Source organism: Triturus cristatus, unplaced genomic scaffold, assembly GCF_964204655.1.
Source record: "Triturus cristatus unplaced genomic scaffold, aTriCri1.1 SCAFFOLD_118, whole genome shotgun sequence".
Taxonomy (NCBI): domain Eukaryota; kingdom Metazoa; phylum Chordata; class Amphibia; order Caudata; family Salamandridae; genus Triturus; species Triturus cristatus.
Genome location: NW_028187322.1, coordinates 792574 through 814085, shown reverse-complemented (window position 1 = coordinate 814085; position 21512 = coordinate 792574). Strand labels below are relative to the sequence as shown.

General features: G+C 44.0%; 1 protein-coding gene across 1 annotated transcript in view; it reads right to left on the bottom strand.

Annotated features, from left to right (window-relative positions):
* Positions 1–21512, bottom strand: part of LOC146771963 (proline-rich protein 5-like) — a 393650-nt gene that overhangs the window by 243489 nt on the left and 128649 nt on the right. Inside the window, exons 5-6 of the mRNA XM_085640285.1 lie at positions 18169–18208; positions 17937–18079 (exon numbers count right to left, since the gene is read on the bottom strand). Of these exons, the coding sequence (XP_085496411.1) occupies positions 18052–18079; positions 18169–18208 (68 nt within the window). The 3' untranslated portion in view covers positions 17937–18051. The remainder of the gene's footprint in view (positions 1–17936; positions 18080–18168; positions 18209–21512) is intronic.

Here is a 21512-nt window from a genome sequence, read left to right as displayed (position 1 = left end):
CAATGGCTCCACTGTTGATAAGTCTACATCAGCTTTACAGCTAGAAATAGGATCATACTGCAGGCCCTCAAGAATCCCCCTGATTTTATTGTGAAAAAAGGCCGCCAGCCCGTCACACAAATCCTGCGAGGGAGAAATCTTATTGGCCAGACATTCAGGATTATTAAAACCTCTCAGAATGTTGAAGACACACTTAGCACTGTTCGGGGAGTTTTGAATGAGGTCAGCAAAATATAACGCTTTAGCAGATACAATAGCGCACTTATATCTGCCCAGCAGATTCCGCCAAATGATCCTATCACTAGTTAGGTAGTGACAGCGCCATTGCCTCTCTGCATGTTTACACTGAATTTTAAAAGCCCTGAGTTCCTCTGAAAACCAAGGGGCCGAAGGGGTAGCTCTTTTCCTAAGTTGTTTCATTGGGGCGATCTGATTAACCGTATTCTTAATGTAACTGCAGAGCTCCTTGAAGTTAGTGTCAACCGACTGCCCTGGAACAGGGAGAGGAGCCGCATTAAACAGAGAGGTACCGTACGCTCTCCAATCCCTGCTCAGCACACTATCAGCACCTTTGAACAGAGGGGGTTTACCTTTGGAAATTGTCGGGATACTAAAACTGATCAAATAATGATCAGACCAGTCCATAGGGAGGATATTGTCGAGAATCGCTACATTCTCGCCCGCAAATATAAGATCAAGGGCATGTCCTGCCGAGTGTGTTGCCTCCAACACATGTTGTACTAGATTGAGATTGGCGCAGGATTGAACAATATTGTTATATGCCGTTTTCATCGTAGCGTTAGGCCAAAGATTGAAATCTCCCAAGATCAGCAGACTGTGATGAGTGAGAGCCAAATTGCCAATCACCTCCAGAAATTGCTGCTGTGTCTGTTCGCTCACAGTCCCCGGGGGTCTATAACAAAGTATTCCGGTCAGGACATTGCCGGACTTGTCCTTCAGCGAGAAGCCCAAGGTTTCACACTGCGAGATCTCGTCAATGTCCAAAGGAACAAAATCCCAGATTTCTTTAAAGATAATGCCGGTACCACCACCCCTGCCATTAGATCTGGGCTTATGGAAGGCTTTAAACCCAGTGGGGCAGGCAGCCCCAAGTTCCCCATCAAGACCAGGCGACAGCCAAGTTTCCGTCATAAACAGAACATCGCAGCTATGCTCATCGATAAGCATCTGAATTTCTGTTGAGTGCTTGGGGAGAGACCTAACGTTTAAGAGTCCACATTTCAGTCCCTCTTCTTTGTCGGGGCAGCCAGGAATCCCTAGTTCTTGTCCCATTGATATCGCTTCCGGAATCAGGGCACAATTATTCAATTGGAGTAACTGTGACCGGGTGTAGCAAAGTCGCCTATTAAGAGGCCTCACACAAGGTGGGGACTTGCTGGCAGCATGGTATGGCACATCCGGCACGTCCGAGGCGCGGACGGGCGCAGACGGGCTTGCCTTTGGCGCGCCTTCGGCGCGCCGCCGGCGCGCCCGCTGCGCGCGTCCGCTGCGCGGTCGCTTAATGATGACGTTTAAATAGGCGTCAGGAACAAAAGACTGGAGCGCTGACCGCCTATCGAAAAAACGCGCTAGTTCCGGTCACGCAAGTAATTAGGTTACCAGGAATAACTTTGTGCAAAAGAGCAAGAAACAGTAGCAGGTATATTATAAAAAAGTGCGAGTCAATTTTAAAATCAGGCAGCGATAAAAAACACAATTCCCAATTCGATAACTCCACACCCCCAAAGCGTCACTCCCTTCAAGTCAATTAGGGCGCGGTCGCTTAATGATGACGTTTAAATAGGCGTCAGGCACAAAAGACTGGAGCGCTGACCGCCTATCGAAAAAACGCGCTAGTTCCGGTCACACAAGTAATTAGGTTACCAGGAATAACTTTGTGCAAAAGAGCAAGAAACAGTAGCAGGTATATTATAAAAAAGTGCGAGTCAATTTTAAAATCAGGCAGCGATAAAAAACACAATTCCCAATTCGATAACTCCACACCCCCAAAGCGTCACTCCCTTCAAGTCAATTAGGGCGCGGTCGCTTAATGATGACGTTTAAATAGGCGTCAGGCACAAAAGACTGGAGCGCTGACCGCCTATCGAAAAAACGCGCTAGTTCCGGTCACGCAAGTAATTAGGTTACCAGGAATAACTTTGTGCAAAAGAGCAAGAAACAGTAGCAGGTATATTTAAAAAAAAAAAAAAAAAAAAAAAAAGTGCGAGTCAATTTTAAAATCAGGCAGCGATAAAAAACACAATTCCCAATTCGATAACTCCACACCCCCAAAGCGTCACTCCCTTCAAGTCAATTAGGGCGCGGTCGCTTAATGATGACGTTTAAATAGGCGTCAGGCACAAAAGACTGGAGCGCTGACCGCCTATCGAAAAAACGCGCTAGTTCCGGTCACGCAAGTAATTAGGTTACCAGGAATAACTTTGTGCAAAAGAGCAAGAAACAGTAGCAGGTATATTATAAAAAAGTGCGAGTCAATTTTAAAATCAGGCAGCGATAAAAAACACAATTCCCAATTCGATAACTCCACACCCCCAAAGCGTCACTCCCTTCAAGTCAATATATATATATATATTATCTACTGGCGGTCGCCAGTAGATAGTTATAGTTAGGACCGTGTTTCCATAGGAAATCCGCAACATTCTATTTGGAATAACTTTGGCGCCGGTTGACGAATCCTCGCAAAATTTTCAAAATAGGTGGGGCGCTCCGCTTTTTGCCTTTTGCAGGTCTGGTGTCAATCTGTTCAGTAGTTCCTGAGAAAATCAAAAGTAAAATCATATATATATGTGGGCGGAGCCTAACCACACAGCTCATCCTGAGATCTGATTGGCTGTCAACACTTCATCCAAGAAGTGTTGGCAGCCATCTTGGGACCAATATACATGAGAGCACCTCATTAAAATGCATTGCAGTTAATAGAAGGTTTTAAGACTTTAGTTACATTATAAATCATTTGTTGATGGTACCATACTCATTTTAGGAATTGTGGTATGTTCTAAGGTGATTTCACCATGTGAAAAAGCCTTCTGCTGGGATATCATGATTGAGAGAAAAATATTTTCTCATGCTTTTCCCACAGAGGTTTGGAAGGTGATCTATAAGCTAAACTGAGAGCTTATTTTCTGTAAATTCACATTATCTTTCTCAGTCATGTGAGAATGAAGTCTGACATTCTCAGTAAAACATGTACATCCAACAAGGGCAGAGACTGTCAGTTGATTCCTTTGTGTTCTACTGCAGCTTCCCAGAGTGTTCCAAAGAACAACTAGAGTGCTAACAGTCATAAACGTATGGCACACCTGAAGCCATCTTGCTTGGATTAAAGTGGTAACTCTTAAAACATTTCATTTAAAAAGGAACAAAATGAGGGGGTTCATTTTTCCATAACAAGTATGATTAGTGCTGCAGAAAGAAAAACTAGGGCACATTTTGACTTCTGAAATCCTCTTTTATTTCATTCTGACATGCAGACTGAAACATGCACTTTGAATACCAGCAGCAGACTTCCCTGGTGAGCAGTAGCTTTACTACAGTGATCTAATGAGCAAAAAGAGTGCTAACATTCTGAATTTATGGCAAATTTGTGACACATCTGAATGCCTTCTTGATGGAATCAAAGTAAAAAACTGAAAGTATTTCCTACTGAGGAGACTGCAGTAAATGAGGAAATTAGGAAACTTCATAACAAATAAGTCTCCCAAGATGGCCACCAGAGACAAAAGAGCCCAAATGTAGCCCAAATATCACCCAGATGTAGCCCAGAATGTCCCAGAGTGTTCTTAAAAACAACTAGAGCGCATACTGTCTTCATTATGACAAAAGTATGGCACACCTGAAGCCATCTTGATTGGAATAAACTGGTAACACTTCAAAAACATTTAATTTAAAAAGGAACACAATGAGGGGGTTCATTTTGCCATAGAAATTATGATTAATGCTGCAGAAAGAAAATGAGTGCACATTTTGAGTGACTTCTCAAATCCTCTTCTATTTCATTATAAAATTCTGACATGCAGACTGAAACATGCACTTTTAATACCAGGAGCAGACTTCCATGGTGAACAGTAGTTTTACTACAGTGATCTAATGAGCAACTAGAGTGCTAACTTTCAGAATTTATGGCAAATGTGTGACATATCTGAATATCTTCATGATGGAATCAAAGTAAAAAACTGAAAGCATTTTCTACTGAGGAGACAGCAGTACATGAGGAAATTAGGAAACTTCATAACAAATAAATCTCCCAAGATGGCCACTGGAGACAAAAGAGCCCAAATGTAGCCCCAAATCACCCAGATGTAGCCCAAATATAGCCCAATGACAGAAGTGTGCAAAACACTTATTATTTTGTGTTTTTGCAGTGTTATATAGTGCAGACTTGTCAGGTATTGGAGTGCTTTACATGAGCATTGGTTACATCACACAAGAACAAATTCATTTTGGTTGTAGACATGGGGAGACTAAGTGATTTGACCAGAATCACAGAATGTCGAGCTGAAGCAGAAACTTCAACCTGGTTCCCCAGTTGAAAAGTCTGCAGTTCTGGAAGTAACACCACATCCTCTTCCCTAAGTGCAACATTTATTCAAGTGGTCAACTGGATAAAAAGACATAAAGATAACAAATAATTTAAAAGTGCTTTGTCGCTATTTGAAAACTCAGAAAATATGTCCTTATTTTAGTCTTTTAGAGCACTAACCATAATTTTGATGCCAATAAGACCCTCTCATATATGTAATTACTAAAGCAAATGCTCTAGGTATTACAGTTTTGATTACATCAAGATGACGTCAGGCGTGCCACACTTTTGTAATAAATATAGAATGTTAGCAATCTAGTTGTTCATTAGGATACTGTTGAGAGGCAGAGGCCAGGGGCACGGACTCTGAAAATTGAAGGCAGGTAGGAGGGTGCAAAGGCAGCAATTTAACCACACTGAGCAGGCAGGAAGGGCCGTGGCAGCACAACAGACTATGGAGGGCAGTGGAAAGGGGGGCAGGGGCAACAAACCAACAATACAGGACTTGCAAGAGACGCTGTGGCAATGTAATAGAGCATTGTGGGCAGAAGGAAGAGGCAATGGTAGTACAACCATACATGCCAACTGACCCGATTCAGCCAGGAAACGTCCAATGTTTTTAAGCTCAAATGGGCTTTATTTGATATGTCTCCTGTCTACAATCTCCTCTTTTTCAATGTAACTCAAAGGGGAAAATCAATACGCCAGTTCTTTTTCAAAATCTCCCTCTTACCAAGTTCAAAATGTTCGCAAGTATGGTACATTGGATCATGGAAGGAAATGGGGTAGGGACATGGACTTGGATAACAGAGGACAGGAGGGACATGGAGAAGTGCACCAAACTGACCCTGCAGGGCAGGCATCAGGGTTTGCAGCAGCACAATACACCACACAGGGCATGCGGGACGGGACTGCAGCACAACAATCCATAGAAAGCAAGAGGGAGGGGACAGGACCATGCACATGGACAACAGAGAACAGAGGGGAAAGAGGCAATGGTAGCTAGCTGACCATAATGGACAGACAGGAGAGAAAGCTGCAGCATAACAGACCATAAAGGGCAGGAGGGACGGATCAGGGGCATTACAATGGAACAGACAAGCCAGGAGGGAGGGAGTAGGGGTCTGCACATGTAAACAGAGGGCTGGGGGCAAGGGGGCAGGGCAGGAGCAGCAAGATAGCTATGGAGGTCAGGCAGGATGGGCATTAGAAGCAAGACACACCATGAAGAGCAACAGTGAGACTGTGATGGCATACACACAGACCATGGAGGGAAGGTGGGAGGGGGTCAGGGGTAGCTAACTGACCACACAGGGAAGGTGGGAGGGGCCAAGGCAGCACAGAAGACCATGCATGGCAAGTGGGAGGGTTAGTGGCAGCACAATGGCTATGATGGGCAAGAAGGAGGGTGCAGGGGCATGCACAAAGGACGATGGAGGATAGAAGGGAGGGTCAGGACCTGTGCACAGACAAGAAAGTTCAGGGGAAGGGGCCTCACAACAGAACGCACGGGGCAGGCAGGAGGAGCAGTTGCAGCACAACAGACCAGGGAGGGCAGAAGGGTGTGGCAGTACAATGGACCATGTAGAACAGGAGGAAGAGGATGGGGGCATGGCATGTGGACAGGCAGGGTGGAGGTGGCAGGTACAGGTTACAGTCATCTGACAATTCTAGGCAGGTGGGAGGGGAGTGGCAGCTCAACAGAACACTCAGAGTAGATAGGAGTGGCAGGTCCATGGAACATGGTGGGCAAAAAGGATGGAGCAGGGGCATGCACAAAGACATCGGAGGGCAGGGGAAGGAGAATAGGGGCAGCAAGCTAAGCACAGAGTTTAAGCAGGAAGTCAATGATGGGGCATAGAATTGGGCAATGGAGGGCAGGAGGAGGGGACTGGTACATCATACTAAATTGAGGGCAGTGGCAGCACATCAGACCATGCATGGCAGGAGGGAGGAGGCTAGTCCATGGATTCACACAACAGAGGATAGGGAGGAGGGGGATGGGGCAGCAAGCTAACTGTTCAGAGAAGGCGGGTATTAGGAACTTTATTGTTTTTAAAACATGTGTCTGTGCGAACTACTTAAAATATGAACAAGTATGCAGCATAATCTCACTTTTATTCAGGAAGAAGAGGACGTTTGTGACTGTGACTCCGGGCTAACTTGGCAGAAACACCCCCTGACCCTCCACCCCCTATCGCAAAATGTAATGCCCCTGAAAAGGGTAGGTGAACACAGTGTTATATAGAACATAGTCCTGAGAGCACGATTGAAAATGAAAACTAGATATAGTGTATGGTATAAACTATGCACCAAAAAGTGTGATATAAGATGAACCGGGCGTGAAATATAATATGCAATACATTGTGCGCAATGACAGATTCATTGGAGAGCGCGAGATAGCACAGGCACTAGCGCGTGCTATGCGATGTGCGCCTTGGAGTGTAATATGCACAGGGCAGTGTTGTGTAACCTAACTAGTCTCTAAAGTTGTAATATAAAATATGTGCTGGGGAGTGTAACGTTGCACATGCACTGTGACAAAGATATGGATCCCAGATTGTAATATGTATGGCATAGCACTGTGCGTTATAACATAGGCATCGAGGAAGGCACGTTAGATGGGGCAATATAACGCGTGCGAAGACAAGTGTGGCATGACATATTCACGGGGTGGTGTTACAGTGCACATGGGCTAGAGAGTGTCATAGCATATGCACTAGCTGGTGGAATACAACACAGAGGTGTGTGGCACTCGGCAGGCAATGGTGGGTGTAACACAGCATTGGGCTCTGCCAGGAGCGCGCTGTGACTCTCAAGTGATGTTCGTCCCCTTTCCAGAGAGTAAAATAAAAAGTATTACACATCCGGCAGTGGATGTGTGTTTTATTAACCGTGGGGGGGGTTTCTTACATAGTTTTGGTCGAATTTTTGTCGAATCCCCTTTGAATGGCTTGGTGTGCATGTGTATTACATGTGCCCGTCAATAGCTACCCATGTTTGTATAAATAAACGACAAGGGTGTCTACCGGGATTAGGCACGGTAGGGCATCAGACATGTCAGAGCTTTACTAGTGGTGTAAATACATTCCACGTGGATTCATTGTATGCATAGTCGCCTTTTAATGAATATCACTCAAATGGTGATAGGTACGTACGGTTTGTCCAGCATGTCCTAGGTGTGTCTATAAATATATATTTTTAAAAAATAATAAAAAACAGTGGCCGGCCCTGGGGATTGGGGTCAAAAAAATATAATTAGGAGACAGGCCCTGGGGGATGGGGTCATCAGGGCCAATAAATTAGAATAAGAAGGGAAACCACACAGCCCCCCTTCTTAAAAAATTAAAATAAATAAAAGACTGGCATCGTGCCGGAGGCCACGCCCCCTCCTTGCAGTACTCTGCAAACGCGCCCCCTGGCGAGTTGTAAGTTGGGGAATTAATTCCTCTTCAATACTGAGGGTCCTTGAGGGCCAACTAGCCCAACAGGCATCTCCAGTATGCGCCAGGGAGCTGCGCTGCAGACAGGTGTTCTGAGGCCAAGCCCCTTTTTACACCTCTCTGCAACGCAGCTCTGTGGCGCTTACTGGAGGTACCTAGTGGTCTAGTTTGAGCCTAGGGACCCTTAGGATTCAAGGGGACTTAATCTCTCAACTTAGAACAGCCACAGGGCGCGTTTACACAGTGGTGAAGGGAGGGGACGGGGCCCGAGGTGACGTGTGCAAACACGCACTATGGCACGTTTTAAATTGGGGATATAATTTCCCTTCAATACTGAGAGCCCCTGGGGGCTAACTAGCCCACCAAGTTCTTCCAGTAAGCGCCACTGAGCTGCATTGCAGAGAGGTGGTCCAGGCTGTGCCACTTTTTACACCTCTCTGCAACGCAGCTCTGTGGCACTTACTGGAGGTACCTAGTGGGCTAGTTGGACCCTAGGGACCCTCAGGATTCAAATGAACTTAATCTCCCAACTAAAAACAGCCACAGGGCGTGTTTACACAGTGGTGAAGGGAGGGGACGGGGCCTGAGTTAACGTGTGCAAAACCGCCCTGTGGCCTGTTTTAAGAGGTAGTTTTAATCCCCCTGCCCTATTATATACTAGGGGCTAACAGAGGAGGTCATGCTAATCACAGGGGGACCCCAACGCATAATGTTCCCTAGTGTATGTAGGTGTTTTCACTGTATTCTAAGTGTCTTTTAACATAGCACTGGCTCTAGGACTGGTTAGTCAGACTCAGTTACCACCAGTATCCGTCTGAAAAGTTGAGGGTACAGGATGATTTTGCAACAAGGATTCTTTCTGCTCTTCTTTTTGTTCTTTCTGCACGTTATCCTTCTTCCTGCACTTTTCTTCGTCTTTGAGGACTTCTGTTGCTTCTTTCTGCACTTCTTTTTTTTCTTTCTGTGCATTTTTTCTTCTTTCTTCACATGTCCTATCTCTGTAGGCATAGTTAGAAATTAGCATTTAAAAAACCTTTTAAATTCACAGAAAACCATAGGTTTCAGGCACATTATAGTTAGGAATTAGCATTTAAAAAAACACAGAAATTCACTGAAAAAACCATAGGTTTCAGGGGTGTTCTAGTTAGCTGGACTTTTCACTTGTACAAAACCATTGAAATTCCCCCGTTATAGTTAGTTCAGCTAACTATAACTCGCGCGCCCGCAATGCACTGCTGATGACGTCACATATTACATCACTCACGACATGGTCAGTGACATCACTCATGACATCACTGATGACATCTCAAATGACATCACTGATGACATCACTGATGACATAATCCTTGTGATAGAGTGGCAGACCTCCTCTCACCCTAATATAAACTTTGATACACTCATTCAAAAATAGAGACTAACATTTTCAAAACAATGGACATACCAATACCAGTTACAACAACCTCTTCAGTAATTCTAAGATCCACATACACATCCACTCATTCACCAACAGTCCTATACAGTCACTCATACATGTACTCACTCATCATATGTACTCATACACCTATACATCCTGTTACACAATGCCACTCATCCATAGAGTTACTCACACACATAGTCACTCATGCTAATAAAGAATCAAACATACATTTACTTGCATATACGGTAATACACACACCACCACACTTACTTCTACGGAAACTTACACATACTTAGTCTTTTAAACAATCACTTATAGAAACACATACTTATTCATACAGGAACTCTTTCAATCTCTCACTCTCACATATACTCACTTATATACACCAATAGTCACATACACTAGTTTAAAACATAAGCAGTTACTCATAAAGACACTATTGAGACAGTCATTCACTCACTAACACACCCATACACACACTCATCCACCCATACAGTCCTCCACACATGCTGTCTTCAACACATACAAACAGTGAGTCACTCATTCATGCACCTATGCACTACGTAATACCCCCCACCGAACCATGCAGACACTCAGACTGATACTCAAAAAACCAACTAATAACCTATATAGACACCCATGTAGCTACTCACCAACCCATGCAGCCACTTATACACAAAGTGAGAGACTGATACAGATATTTACATATTTAAACATTACTCACTAAGCCATGTATGCACTATGATACACTTAATCAGTCAGTTACACAATCAATTTTTCAAAAACAAATCATCCATTTACACACTTATATACCCATTTATTCTTCCATCGACCTTGAGATATACATATATAAAACATATTTAATTTTCAGAAAAACAGACATTCACTGGATGATGTCATCAGTGATGTCATTTGAGATGTCATCAGTGATGTCATGAGTGATGTCACTGACCATGTCATGAGTGATGTAATATGTGACGTCATCAGCAGTGCATTGCGGGCGCGCGAGTTATAGTTAGCTGAACTAACTATAACGGGGGAATTTCAATGGTTTTGTACAAGTGAAAAGTCCAGCTAACTATAACACCCCTGAAACCTATGGTTTTTTCAGTGAATATATATATATATATATACATATATATCCAAGAAAGAAGTGACTCAAACAGATAGATTCACCAAAGAACAAAAATATATTTCCACTACAACGTTTCAGCTTCCGCCTTCCTCAGGTAGTACAAGATGGTTTGCTCTGTGGCTGCACAGATGACACCTGAATTTTCAAAAAGCATCATGAGTGAAGATTCCATTTGGAATGTGGAATCAATGCAGTCCTGAGAGCTCTTTAGATATGCAGTAATCAGGTTGTGTTGTCAGTAATGTTCAGTCCATCTGGATGCAGTGATTTTAAACGGTACATCCAGAAGTTTTCCCTCGAGTCCAGTAGTTCTTCCTTTGAAACATGTTCCACGGGGAAAATCTTCAAATTGGATAGTGAATGATCCACAAGGTTAAAATGATTGGCTACAGGCTGGTCAATTTTCTTATTAATTATTGCCGATTTGTGGTTGCTGAATCGTGTACGGAGGTCATTCACTGTTTGGCCTACATATTGTTTTTCACAGCTTTGCCGTTGGCACTGAATCACATAAATAATGCATGTTGAGCGACATTTAAGATGCTGCCTTATTGCATAGCGTTACAACAAACAAATGATGGACGGAATGCTGACAATGCAGACATTCTCCCCCAGTCAAGAGATCTGGTTTAAATCCATCATTCTTTTGCCCACTATGCCACCCCAGTTCAGACATGGCCATATGCAAATCAGTCTTGACCCTGTGCCTCATGGGAACAGTCCAGCCCGAACTGCCAAGCCATGTCTTCCCTGGACCGGAATCAAGCATCCTAGGACTGGTTTCTGGCTATCAGCCGTCATCAGCCAGGATAGCTTGACTCCAGTGGCGTAGTGAGCACGGGACCCACGTCTGGGCATACCCATCCCACTTAGGGCGAAAAGCGTTACAACAAACAAATGATGGACGGAATGCTGACAATGCAGACATTCTCCCCCAGTCAAGAGATCTGGGTTAAATCCATCGTTCTTTTGCCCACTACGCCACCCCAGTTCAGACATGGCCATATGCAAATCAGTCTTGACCCTGTGCCTCATGGGAACAGTCCAGCCCGAACTGCCAAGCCATGTCTTCCCTGAACTGGAATCAAGCATCCTAGGACCGGTCTCTGGCTATCAGCCGTCATCAGCCAGGATAGCTTGACTCCAGTGGCGTAGTGAGCACGGGACCCACGTCTGGGCATACCCATCCCACTTAGGGCGAAAAGCGTTACAACAAACAAATGATGGACAGAATGCTGACAATGCAGACATTCTCCCCCAGTCAAGAGATCTGGGTTAAATCCATCGTTCTTTTGCCCACTACGCCACCCCAGTTCAGTCATGGCCATATGCAAATCAGTCTTGACCCTGTGCCTCATGGGAACAGTCCAGCCCGAACTGCCAAGCCATGTCTTCCCTGGACCGGAATCAAGCATCCTAGGACTGGTTTCTGGCTATCAGCCGTCATCAGCCAGGATAGCTTGACTCCAGTGGCGTAGTGAGCACGAGGCCCACGTCTGGGCATACCCATCCCACTTAGGGCGAAAAGCGTTACAACAAACAAATGATGGACGGAATGCTGACAATGCAGACATTCTCCCCCAGTCAAGAGATCTGGGTTAAATCCATCGTTCTTTTGCCCACTACGCCACCCCAGTTCAGACATGGCCATATGCAAATCAGTCTTGACCCTGTGCCTCATGGGAACAGTCCAGCCCGAACTGCCAAGCCATGTCTTCCCTGGACCGGAATCAAGCATCCTAGGACCGGTTTCTGGCTATCAGCCGTCATCAGCCAGGATAGCTTGACTCCAGTGGCGTAGTGAGCACGGGACCCACGTCTGGGCATACCCATCCCACTTAGGGCGAAAAGCGTTACAACAAACAAATGATGGACGGAATGCTGACAATGCAGACATTCTCCCCCAGTCAAGAGATCTGGGTTAAATCCATCGTTCTTTTGCCCACTACGCCACCCCAGTTCAGACATGGCCATATGCAAATCAGTCTTGACCCTGTGCCTCTTGGGAACAGTCCAGCCCGAACTGCCAAGCCATGTCTTCCCTGGACCGGAATCAAGCATCCTAGGGCCGGTTTCTGGCTATCAGCCGTCATCAGCCAGGATAGCTTGACTCCAGTGGTGTAGTGAGCACGGGACCCACGTCTGGGCATACCCATCGCACTTATGGCGAAAAGCGTTACAACAAACAAATGATGGACGGAATGCTGACAATGCAGACATTCTCCCCCAGTCAAGAGATCTGGGTTAAATCCATCGTTCTTTTGCCCACTACGCCACCCCAGTTCAGACATGGCCATATGCAAATCAGTCTTGACCCTGTGCCTCATGGGAACAGTCCAGCCCGAACTGCCAAGCCATGTCTTCCCTGGACTGGAATCAAGCATCCTAGGACCGGTTTCTGGCTATCAGCCGTCATCAGCCAGGATAGCTTGACTCCAGTGGCGTAGTGAGCACGGGACCCACGTCTGGGCATACCCATCCCACTTAGGGCGAAAAGCGTTACAACAAACAAATGATGGACGGAATGCTGACAATGCAGACATTCTCCCCCAGTCAAGAGAGCTGGGTTAAATCCATCGTTCTTTTGCCCACTACGCCACCCCAGTTCAGACATGGGCATATGCAAATCAGTCTTGACCCTGTGCCTCTTGGGAACAGTCCAGCCCGAACTGCCAAGCCATGTCTTCCCTGGACCGGTATCAAGCATCCTAGGGCCGGTTTCTGGCTATCAGCCGTCATCAGCCAGGATAGCTTGACTCCAATGGTGTAGTGAGCACGGGACCCACGTCTGGGCATACCCATCGCACTTATGGCGAAAAGCGTTACAACAAACAAATGATGGACGGAATGCTGACAATGCAGACATTCTCCCCCAGTCAAGAGATCTGGGTTAAATCCATCGTTCTTTTGCCCACTACGCCACCCCAGTTCAGACATGGCCATATGCAAATCAGTCTTGACCCTGTGCCTCATGGGAACAGTCCAGCCCGAACTGCCAAGCCATGTCTTCCCTGGACTGGAATCAAGCATCCTAGGACCGGTTTCTGGCTATCAGCCGTCATCAGCCAGGATAGCTTGACTCCAGTGGTGTAGTGAGCACGGGACCCACGTCTGGGCATACCCATCGCACTTATGGCGAAAAGCGTTACAACAAACAAATGATGGACGGAATGCTGACAATGCAGACATTCTCCCCCAGTCAAGAGATCTGGGTTAAATCCATCGTTCTTTTGCCCACTACGCCACCCCAGTTCAGACATGGCCATATGCAAATCAGTCTTGACCCTGTGCCTCATGGGAACAGTCCAGCCCGAACTGCCAAGCCATGTCTTCCCTGGACTGGAATCAAGCATCCTAGGACCGGATGTTCACCACCCCAGTTCAGGAAGCTTGTTTCCGGTCCAGGGAAGACATTGCTTGGCAGTTCGGGCTGGACTGTTCCCATGAGGCACAGGGTCAGACTGATTTGCATATGGCCATGTCTGAACTGGGGTGGCAGAGTGGGCTAAAGAACGGTGATGGATTAAACCCAGATCAGTTGACTGGGGGTGAGTGCTTGCAATGTTCAACACTCCGTCCATCATTTCCTTTGGTTTTTGCTTTGTTCGCCATAAGTTGGCAGGGTATGCTCAGACGTGAGTCCCTTGCTCACTTTGCCACTGGATTCAAGCAAGCCTTTCTGAAGACGGCTGAAATGCCAGAAACCGGTCCTAGGAAGATTGTTTCCGGTCCAGGGAAGACATGGCTTGGCAGTTTGGGCTGGACTGTTCCCATGAGGCACAGGGTCAGACTGATTTGCATATGGCCATGTCTGAACTGGGGTGGCAGAGTGGGCTAAAGAACGGTGATGGATTAAACCCAGATCAGTTGACTGGGGGTGAGTGCTTGCAATGTTCAACACTCCGTTCATCATTTTCTTTGGTTTTTGCTTTGTTCACCATAAGTTGGCAGGGTATGCTCAGACGTGAGTCCCTTGCTCACTTTGCCACTGGATTCAAGCAAGCCTGGCTGAAGACGGCTGAAATGCCAGAAACCGGTCCTAGGAAGCTTGTTTCCGGTCCAGGGAAGACATGGCTTGGCAGTTCGAGCTGGACTGTTCCCATGAGGCACAGGGTCAGACTGATTTGCATATGGCCATGTCTGAACTGGGGTGGCAGAGTGGGCTAAAGAAAGGTGATGGATTAAACCCAGATCAGTTGACTGGGGGTGAGTGCTTGCAATGTTCAACACTCCGTCCATCATTTCCTTTGGTTTTTGCTTTGTTCGCCATAAGTTGGCAGGGTGTGCTCAGACGTGAGTCCCTTGCTCACTTTGCCACTGGATTCAAGCAAGCCTGGCTGAAGACGGCTGAAATGCCAGAAACCGGTCCTAGGAAGCTTGTTTCCGGTCCAGGGAAGACATGGCTTGGCAGTTCGGGCTGGACTGTTCCCATGAGGCACAGGGTCAGACTGATTTGCATATGGCCATGTCTGAACTGGGGTGGCAGAGTTGGCTAAAGAACGGTGATGGATTAAACCCAGATCAGTTGACTGGGGGTGAGTGCTTGCAATGTTCAACACTCCGTCCATCATTTCCTTTGGTTTTTGCCTTATTGCATAGGTCCTTCTCGTAACAGAACTAGTTACAGATGATGTTTGTAAAAGATATTCACACGTGATGCACCTTTTAGAGTCACAGCAATGAACCCCTGCATTTGTTACAGCTTGCTTGAGTTCAGCTCTCACAATAAGAGATCGTAAATTTGGAGCTCTGCAGTAAGCAATGACTGGCAGTTTTGTTAAAACCTTTTGCAATTTTTCACAAGTGGACAGTAAGGGAAATGTTTTTTGCATTGTATTTCTGTAGTTGGGAGCTGATGGATGATAGTCAACTACAAATGGAGTTCTGTCACTTTTGTTTCTGCCGTTGGTATTCCAAATAAGTGCTTCTCTGGGTAACTGCAAAGACTTGTCAATTTGTTGCTGTATGATATGCAGAGGATAGCCTCACCTTTTAAATAATGTAGCAAGCTCCTGTAGATGGTCTTTACAGGTTTCCTCATTGCTGCAGATGTATCTTATTCTGAGTGCTTGGCTGTAGATGATGCTCAGTTTAGTTAATTATTAATTATTTAATTACTATTATTATTAATTTAATAATAATTTATAAATTAATAATAAGTTATTATTAATTAATTATTATTATTAATTATTTAATTATTGTAAAACTATTCTGCAAGTTTGCATCTTCTCTCGAAGGTTTTTGGTTCTCTCATCATGTTGGCCGTATTATGGCCCTTCGGAACAGGACAGAAATAGAGGCCTTTGCTCAAAAATTGTGAAAAAACAATATGTTGGCCAAACAGTGAATGACCTCCGTACACGATTCAGGAACCACAAATCGGCAATAATTAATAAGAAAATTGACCAGCCTGTAGCCAATCATTTTAACCTTGAGGATCATTCATTATCAGATTTGAAGATTTTCCCCGTGGAACATGTTTCAAAGGAAGAACTACTGGACTTCAGGGAAAACTTCTGGAGGTACTGTTTAAAATCACTGCATCCAGATGGACTGAACATTACTGACAACACAACCTGATTACTGCATATCTAAAGAGCTCTCAGGACTGCATTGATTCCACATTCCAAATGGAATCTTCACTCATGATGCTTTTTTGAAAATTCAGGTGTCATCTGTGCAGCCACAGGGGAAACCATCTTGTACTACCTGAGGAAAACGGAAGCTGAAACATTGTAGTGGAAATATATTTTTGTTCTTTGGTGAATCTATCTGTTTGAGTCACTTCTTTCTTGGATATTTTATTTCTTTGTGACTCATTGTATCTTTTGGGATCCAGATTTTTTCCCTGGATGGCTGTTTTCTTGTGATCCTTCATCTATCTATCTATTTATCTATCTATATCTATATATATACATACATACACACACACACACACACACATATACATACATATCTATATTCACTGAAAAAACCACAGGTTTCAGGGACGTTATAGTTAGTTGGACATTTCACTTGTACAAAACCAGAGCAATTCGGCCGTTATAGTTAGTTCAGCTAACTATAACTCGCGCCCCCGCAATGCACTGCTGATGACATCACATATTGCATCATTCACGACATGGTCCGTGACATCACTGATGACATCTCAAATGACATCACTGTTGACATCATCCAGTGACTATGTGTTTCTATAAAGTTTAAATATGTTTTATATATATGCCAAGGTGTATTGAAGAATGAATGGGTGTATAAGTGTCTGGATGGATGATTTAGTAGGTGCGTGACTGACTGTATGAGTGATTAAATGTGTCTTACTGAATGCATGGGTTAGTGACCGATACGGACATTCACACTGTTTAGTTTGTCAGTTGGTGTGTAAGTGGTTGCATGGGTTGGTGAGTAGCTAAATGAGGATCTACATGGGTTATTGATTGGTTCTCTGAGTATCTGTATGGATGCCTGAGTGTCTGTATGGGCGGGTGGGTTGAGGGGTGTGAGTCTGTGCATAGATGTTTGAGTGGATGATTCACTGGGTGTATGGGTTCAAAAGTGCATCTGTGAAGGGCTGTATGGGTGGGTGAGTGTGTGTATGGGTGTGTTGGTGAGTGAATGGATGCCTCAGTGGTACATGTGTGAGTAACTGCATATGTGAAAGGCAGTATATGTGAGTGTGTAGTGTATAAATGACTATATGTGAGTGTAAGTGATTGTGAGAGTGGCTGTATGGATCAGTGTGTGCTTGTATTAGTTATTGTATGAGTATAAGTACTTGTTAGTATATGTTTGAATAAGTGAGGTGGTGTGTGTATAACTGTATAGGTGAGTAAATGGGAGTGTGGTTGATTCTTTGCATGACTGACTAGGTGTGTGAGTAACTCTATGGATGAGTGGAGGTGTGCAAGTGTCTGTATAGATATGTGAGTGCATATGATAATGCTGTATTGATGATTGACTACATGTATGAGTGACTGTATGGGTGAATGAATGGATGTGTGTGTAGACCTAGGAACTAGTGAGTGGATATGTACTAACTGGTATTGGTGTGTCTATGGTTTTGAAAATGGTAGTCTGTATTTTAGAGTGGGTGTATCAAAGGTTATATTAGGGTTGTCAGGTCACCAACCACTCTTACCTGTAAGGTGCTTGGCGAAGTTTCACAGAGACGCTATGAGCCAACTTCCAAGAACCCTATCAAATAACCTGTGATTCAGAATACACTTAAGACTACACAATAGAACTGAGGGAGGAGGGCCGGAGACTGGGCGCTGGCGATGTCCTGATGTCGACCTGCGAGGCAACAATACATATGTGTGAGAATGTGGCCGTGTGATGTGGTTTAACTAGTAACTAATTCTCACTAAGCCTTCACCCCAGGATATGCTAAAGAAACCTTCCTACCTGCGATCTTTAGCAGTTAGGAGTAACGTCCAGTAGTCTTGTGATGGTGATGTAGATAGTAATGAAGCGGAGTCAGTCTTATGGAGAAGTCAGTATGATGGTTGCCTGGTCTCCTTCAGTTGTAGAAGAATGTATGATTTTCCCTGGAACATGAAAACATTTGAATAAGTTACTAATTCCTCTGGCTTTAAGGTCTCAAATACCTTTTAGTACATAACTGTGTTTCACTTACTCATCTCTGACCCCCAATGTCTTTATGCCATCACGTAGTTCTAAAATAGAAAATATTTATACACAACAATCTTGCAAATGCAAAATAAAATGCTATACGTATTAAAGTCCTTAAGTTCCTCTTAAAATCTTCCAAGCCTTGTTTCTAAGAAAAGGTTCCAAAAATTGTTTTTTAACGTTCCTAAGGATTATTTTCCAGTTCTGTACTGTCTTGTGATGGGTGCCAGAAATAAGGAATGTTTCACTTAGCTTTTGTTTTGTCTTTTCCTTCCTCAGGTATCCTCTGAAGAGCTGCGCTACTTTTTGGAGGTTTTTAGGAGTCAAGAAGAATCCCCGTCAGGAAACAGGTAAGCAGATAGCTGTCCTCGAACGAATCCGGAAGGCTAAGGAGCTTCCAGAAGTTGGGTGCCGCATTATATACTCATGCCACACCCAAAATGGCTGCTACGTCATACGCGACGGTACACGTGGCAGTCTCCCAATTCCGATATTGATTTGGGTCGGGTCTCTTCACACGCGCTGAAAGCAGCGCGAGTTTTGTTCCGCTTCTATGTTCAACAAGGCGCTGGAAACAGCGTGAGTTCTGAACCGTTTTGTCATTGCTAAATCTAGGGTTCAGTAATTGCTAAATCCAGGGGCAACGAGTTAAACAAGCATTGATACAAATCCAAAGGCCACTAATAAAACAAACAATGACAATATGCTTAAGCAATACAGTGGTGTACAATACAATCATAATTCAAATACACATAGGCACATTTACTTATGGAGTGCTGGCTGGCACGGGACAGGGGAGGGTTTTAACCGGGGAAAGTTTATGCATTCTGCACATAGGTGTAGTTTGCGTGCTATACAGGAGTGCAGGGCCAGGAGTAATGACAGTACCCCCCTCTCAAAAGCCCCCCCTAAGACCAAGGGAACAGGTTTTAGTTTGTCAGGATGCCTGTTATGAAATAGTTTGACGAGTCGTGGTGCATGTTGAAGATTAGCGAGGGGCTCCCATGACCTTTCCTCTGGGCCATAACCCTTCCAGTCCACCAAGTAATGTAATTTCCCCCTTATTCTCTTAGAATCCAGGATAGAGCGAACTTCAAATTCAGGTTTTCCATCAATTTCAGTAGCAGAGGGAGGTGTATGGAAGCGCGTTTGTGGATGGAAAGGCTTTACCAGTGAAACGTGGAAGACAGGATGGAAGCGGTATTTGGATGGAAGGGTTAATCTTATACTTACTGGATTCAAGACTTTTTCTATAGGAAATGGTCCAATAAAGCGAGGACAAAATGTTCTATGGCTTAGAATCTTTACATTTTTGGTGGATAACCACCCTTTATCTCCAACAGCATATGAAGGCTGTAATGAACAATGTGCATCTGTACTTTTCTTTTGGGATTATTTTGCAGTAGCTAAATGATATTGTGCTAATTGTTGAATGGACACCAAATTCTGTACATATTCACAAACAGAGGGGTTTGTTACAGACTGTGCAGATTGACCTGGAACACTTGTTGGATGAAAACCATGCGCACAAAAGAATGGGGACATACCAATGGATACATGATTGGAATTATTGTACGCAAATTCTAAGGCCCACAAAACTTCTGACCATTCCTGTTCACAATCAGTTAACATGCAACATAAGTATTGTTCTATAGTTTGATTTGTGCGCTCTGTTAATCCATCGGTTTGTCGATGATAACTAGATGAGGTGTGGATTTCCATGTTTAACTGAGAATCTCTATCTGAAATTAATACCAAGGGAATTCCATGCAACCTAACAATTTATTTCATAAACACCTGAGTGAATTCTTTTGCTGTTGGTAATTTTTTTAAGGGAATGAAGTGGGTCATACGTGTAAAATGATCAATTACGGTTAAAATGGTAGTAAATCCAGTTGAAGTACGAGGTAGTTCTACAAAATCAAGAGATATTGTATGCCATGGCTGTGGCGGTATGGGGAAAGGTTGTAATAAACCACTTGGAGCTTGGTGCGTTGTCTTATTTTGAATACAAATAGCACACGTGTTTACAAAAGTTTGTATGTAATTAAACATGGAAGACCACCAAAAATTTTGTTTCACTAAATGATAAGTCTTAGTGATTCCTGGATGTGCAAACAAAGATGTATCATGATGTAAGTGTACAATTTGATTCCGTAATGAATGAGATGGCACAAACACTTGGCTATTCATAAACAGAAGATCATCTCTCCATTGCAATAAAGGGTATTCTTTTTTCCAGTCCTGAGCTTCCTTTGTCTTTAATTCTGTCTTGATTTCTTGTATGATATCGCTATTGATCACACCGACGTGAAAACATTGTGCAGGTAAAATAGATTGAAGATGTTCTAGTTTTGTACTTAAGTCATCGTTGATTCCTATTCGTGACAAAGCATCTGCTTTATTATTTTCTTTACCTGGCCGATATGTGATGACAAAAATTGTAATCGTTAAAAAATCACGTCCATCTTAACTGGCGAGTAGAAAGAGCTTTGGCAGACCGTAAAGATTGTAAATTACGATGGTCAGTGTAAATCGTGACCGGGTGACGAGCACCCAACAAGTAATAGCGCCACTCTTCAAAGACAGCTTTTATTGCCAATAACTCTCTGTCAGCAATAGCATAATTTTGTTCAGTGGACGACAATTTTCTAGAATAGTATGCAATGGGGTGCATTTGCCCAGTGTCTTTGTGTCTCTGAGATAAAATGCCTCCAGTGGCACATTGAGAGGCATCAGCTTCGACTATGAAAGGTTGAGAAGGGTCAGGAAGCATCAAAATAGGAGCTGTGGTGAATTGTTTCTTTAAGTCCTGAAAATCTTGCTCAGCTGCTGGATCCCATTCAAATTTCGTATTCTTTCTTAACAGTTTAGTAATGGGAGTTATAAGCTTGGAAAAATCATGAATGAACCGTCGATAGAAATTGGCGAATCCTAAAAAACGTTGGACTTGTTTTACAGATGTTGGGCTAGGCCATGTAAGTATAGCTTGTATTTTCTTTGGGTCCATTTCAATTCCATAGGGAGTGATTATATAGCCCAAGAACTCCACCCTTTGTAGCATGAAACATGCTTTTTTCCAATTTTATGAATAGAGAGTTCTGTAAAAGCTGTTGAAGAATGGCTCTTACTTGTTTTACATGTTCTTCCTTGGTTTTAGAATAAATTAAAATGTTGTCGATATACACAACACAACAGATGTCTAAATAGTCTCTTAAGACCTCATTAATAAAAAAACTGGAATGCTACTAGGGCATTGCAGAGTCCGAAGGGCATGACTTGGTATTCATAAAGACCGAATTTAGTTAGAAAAGCAGAGTTCCATTTGTCGCCCTCTCGGACCCGTAC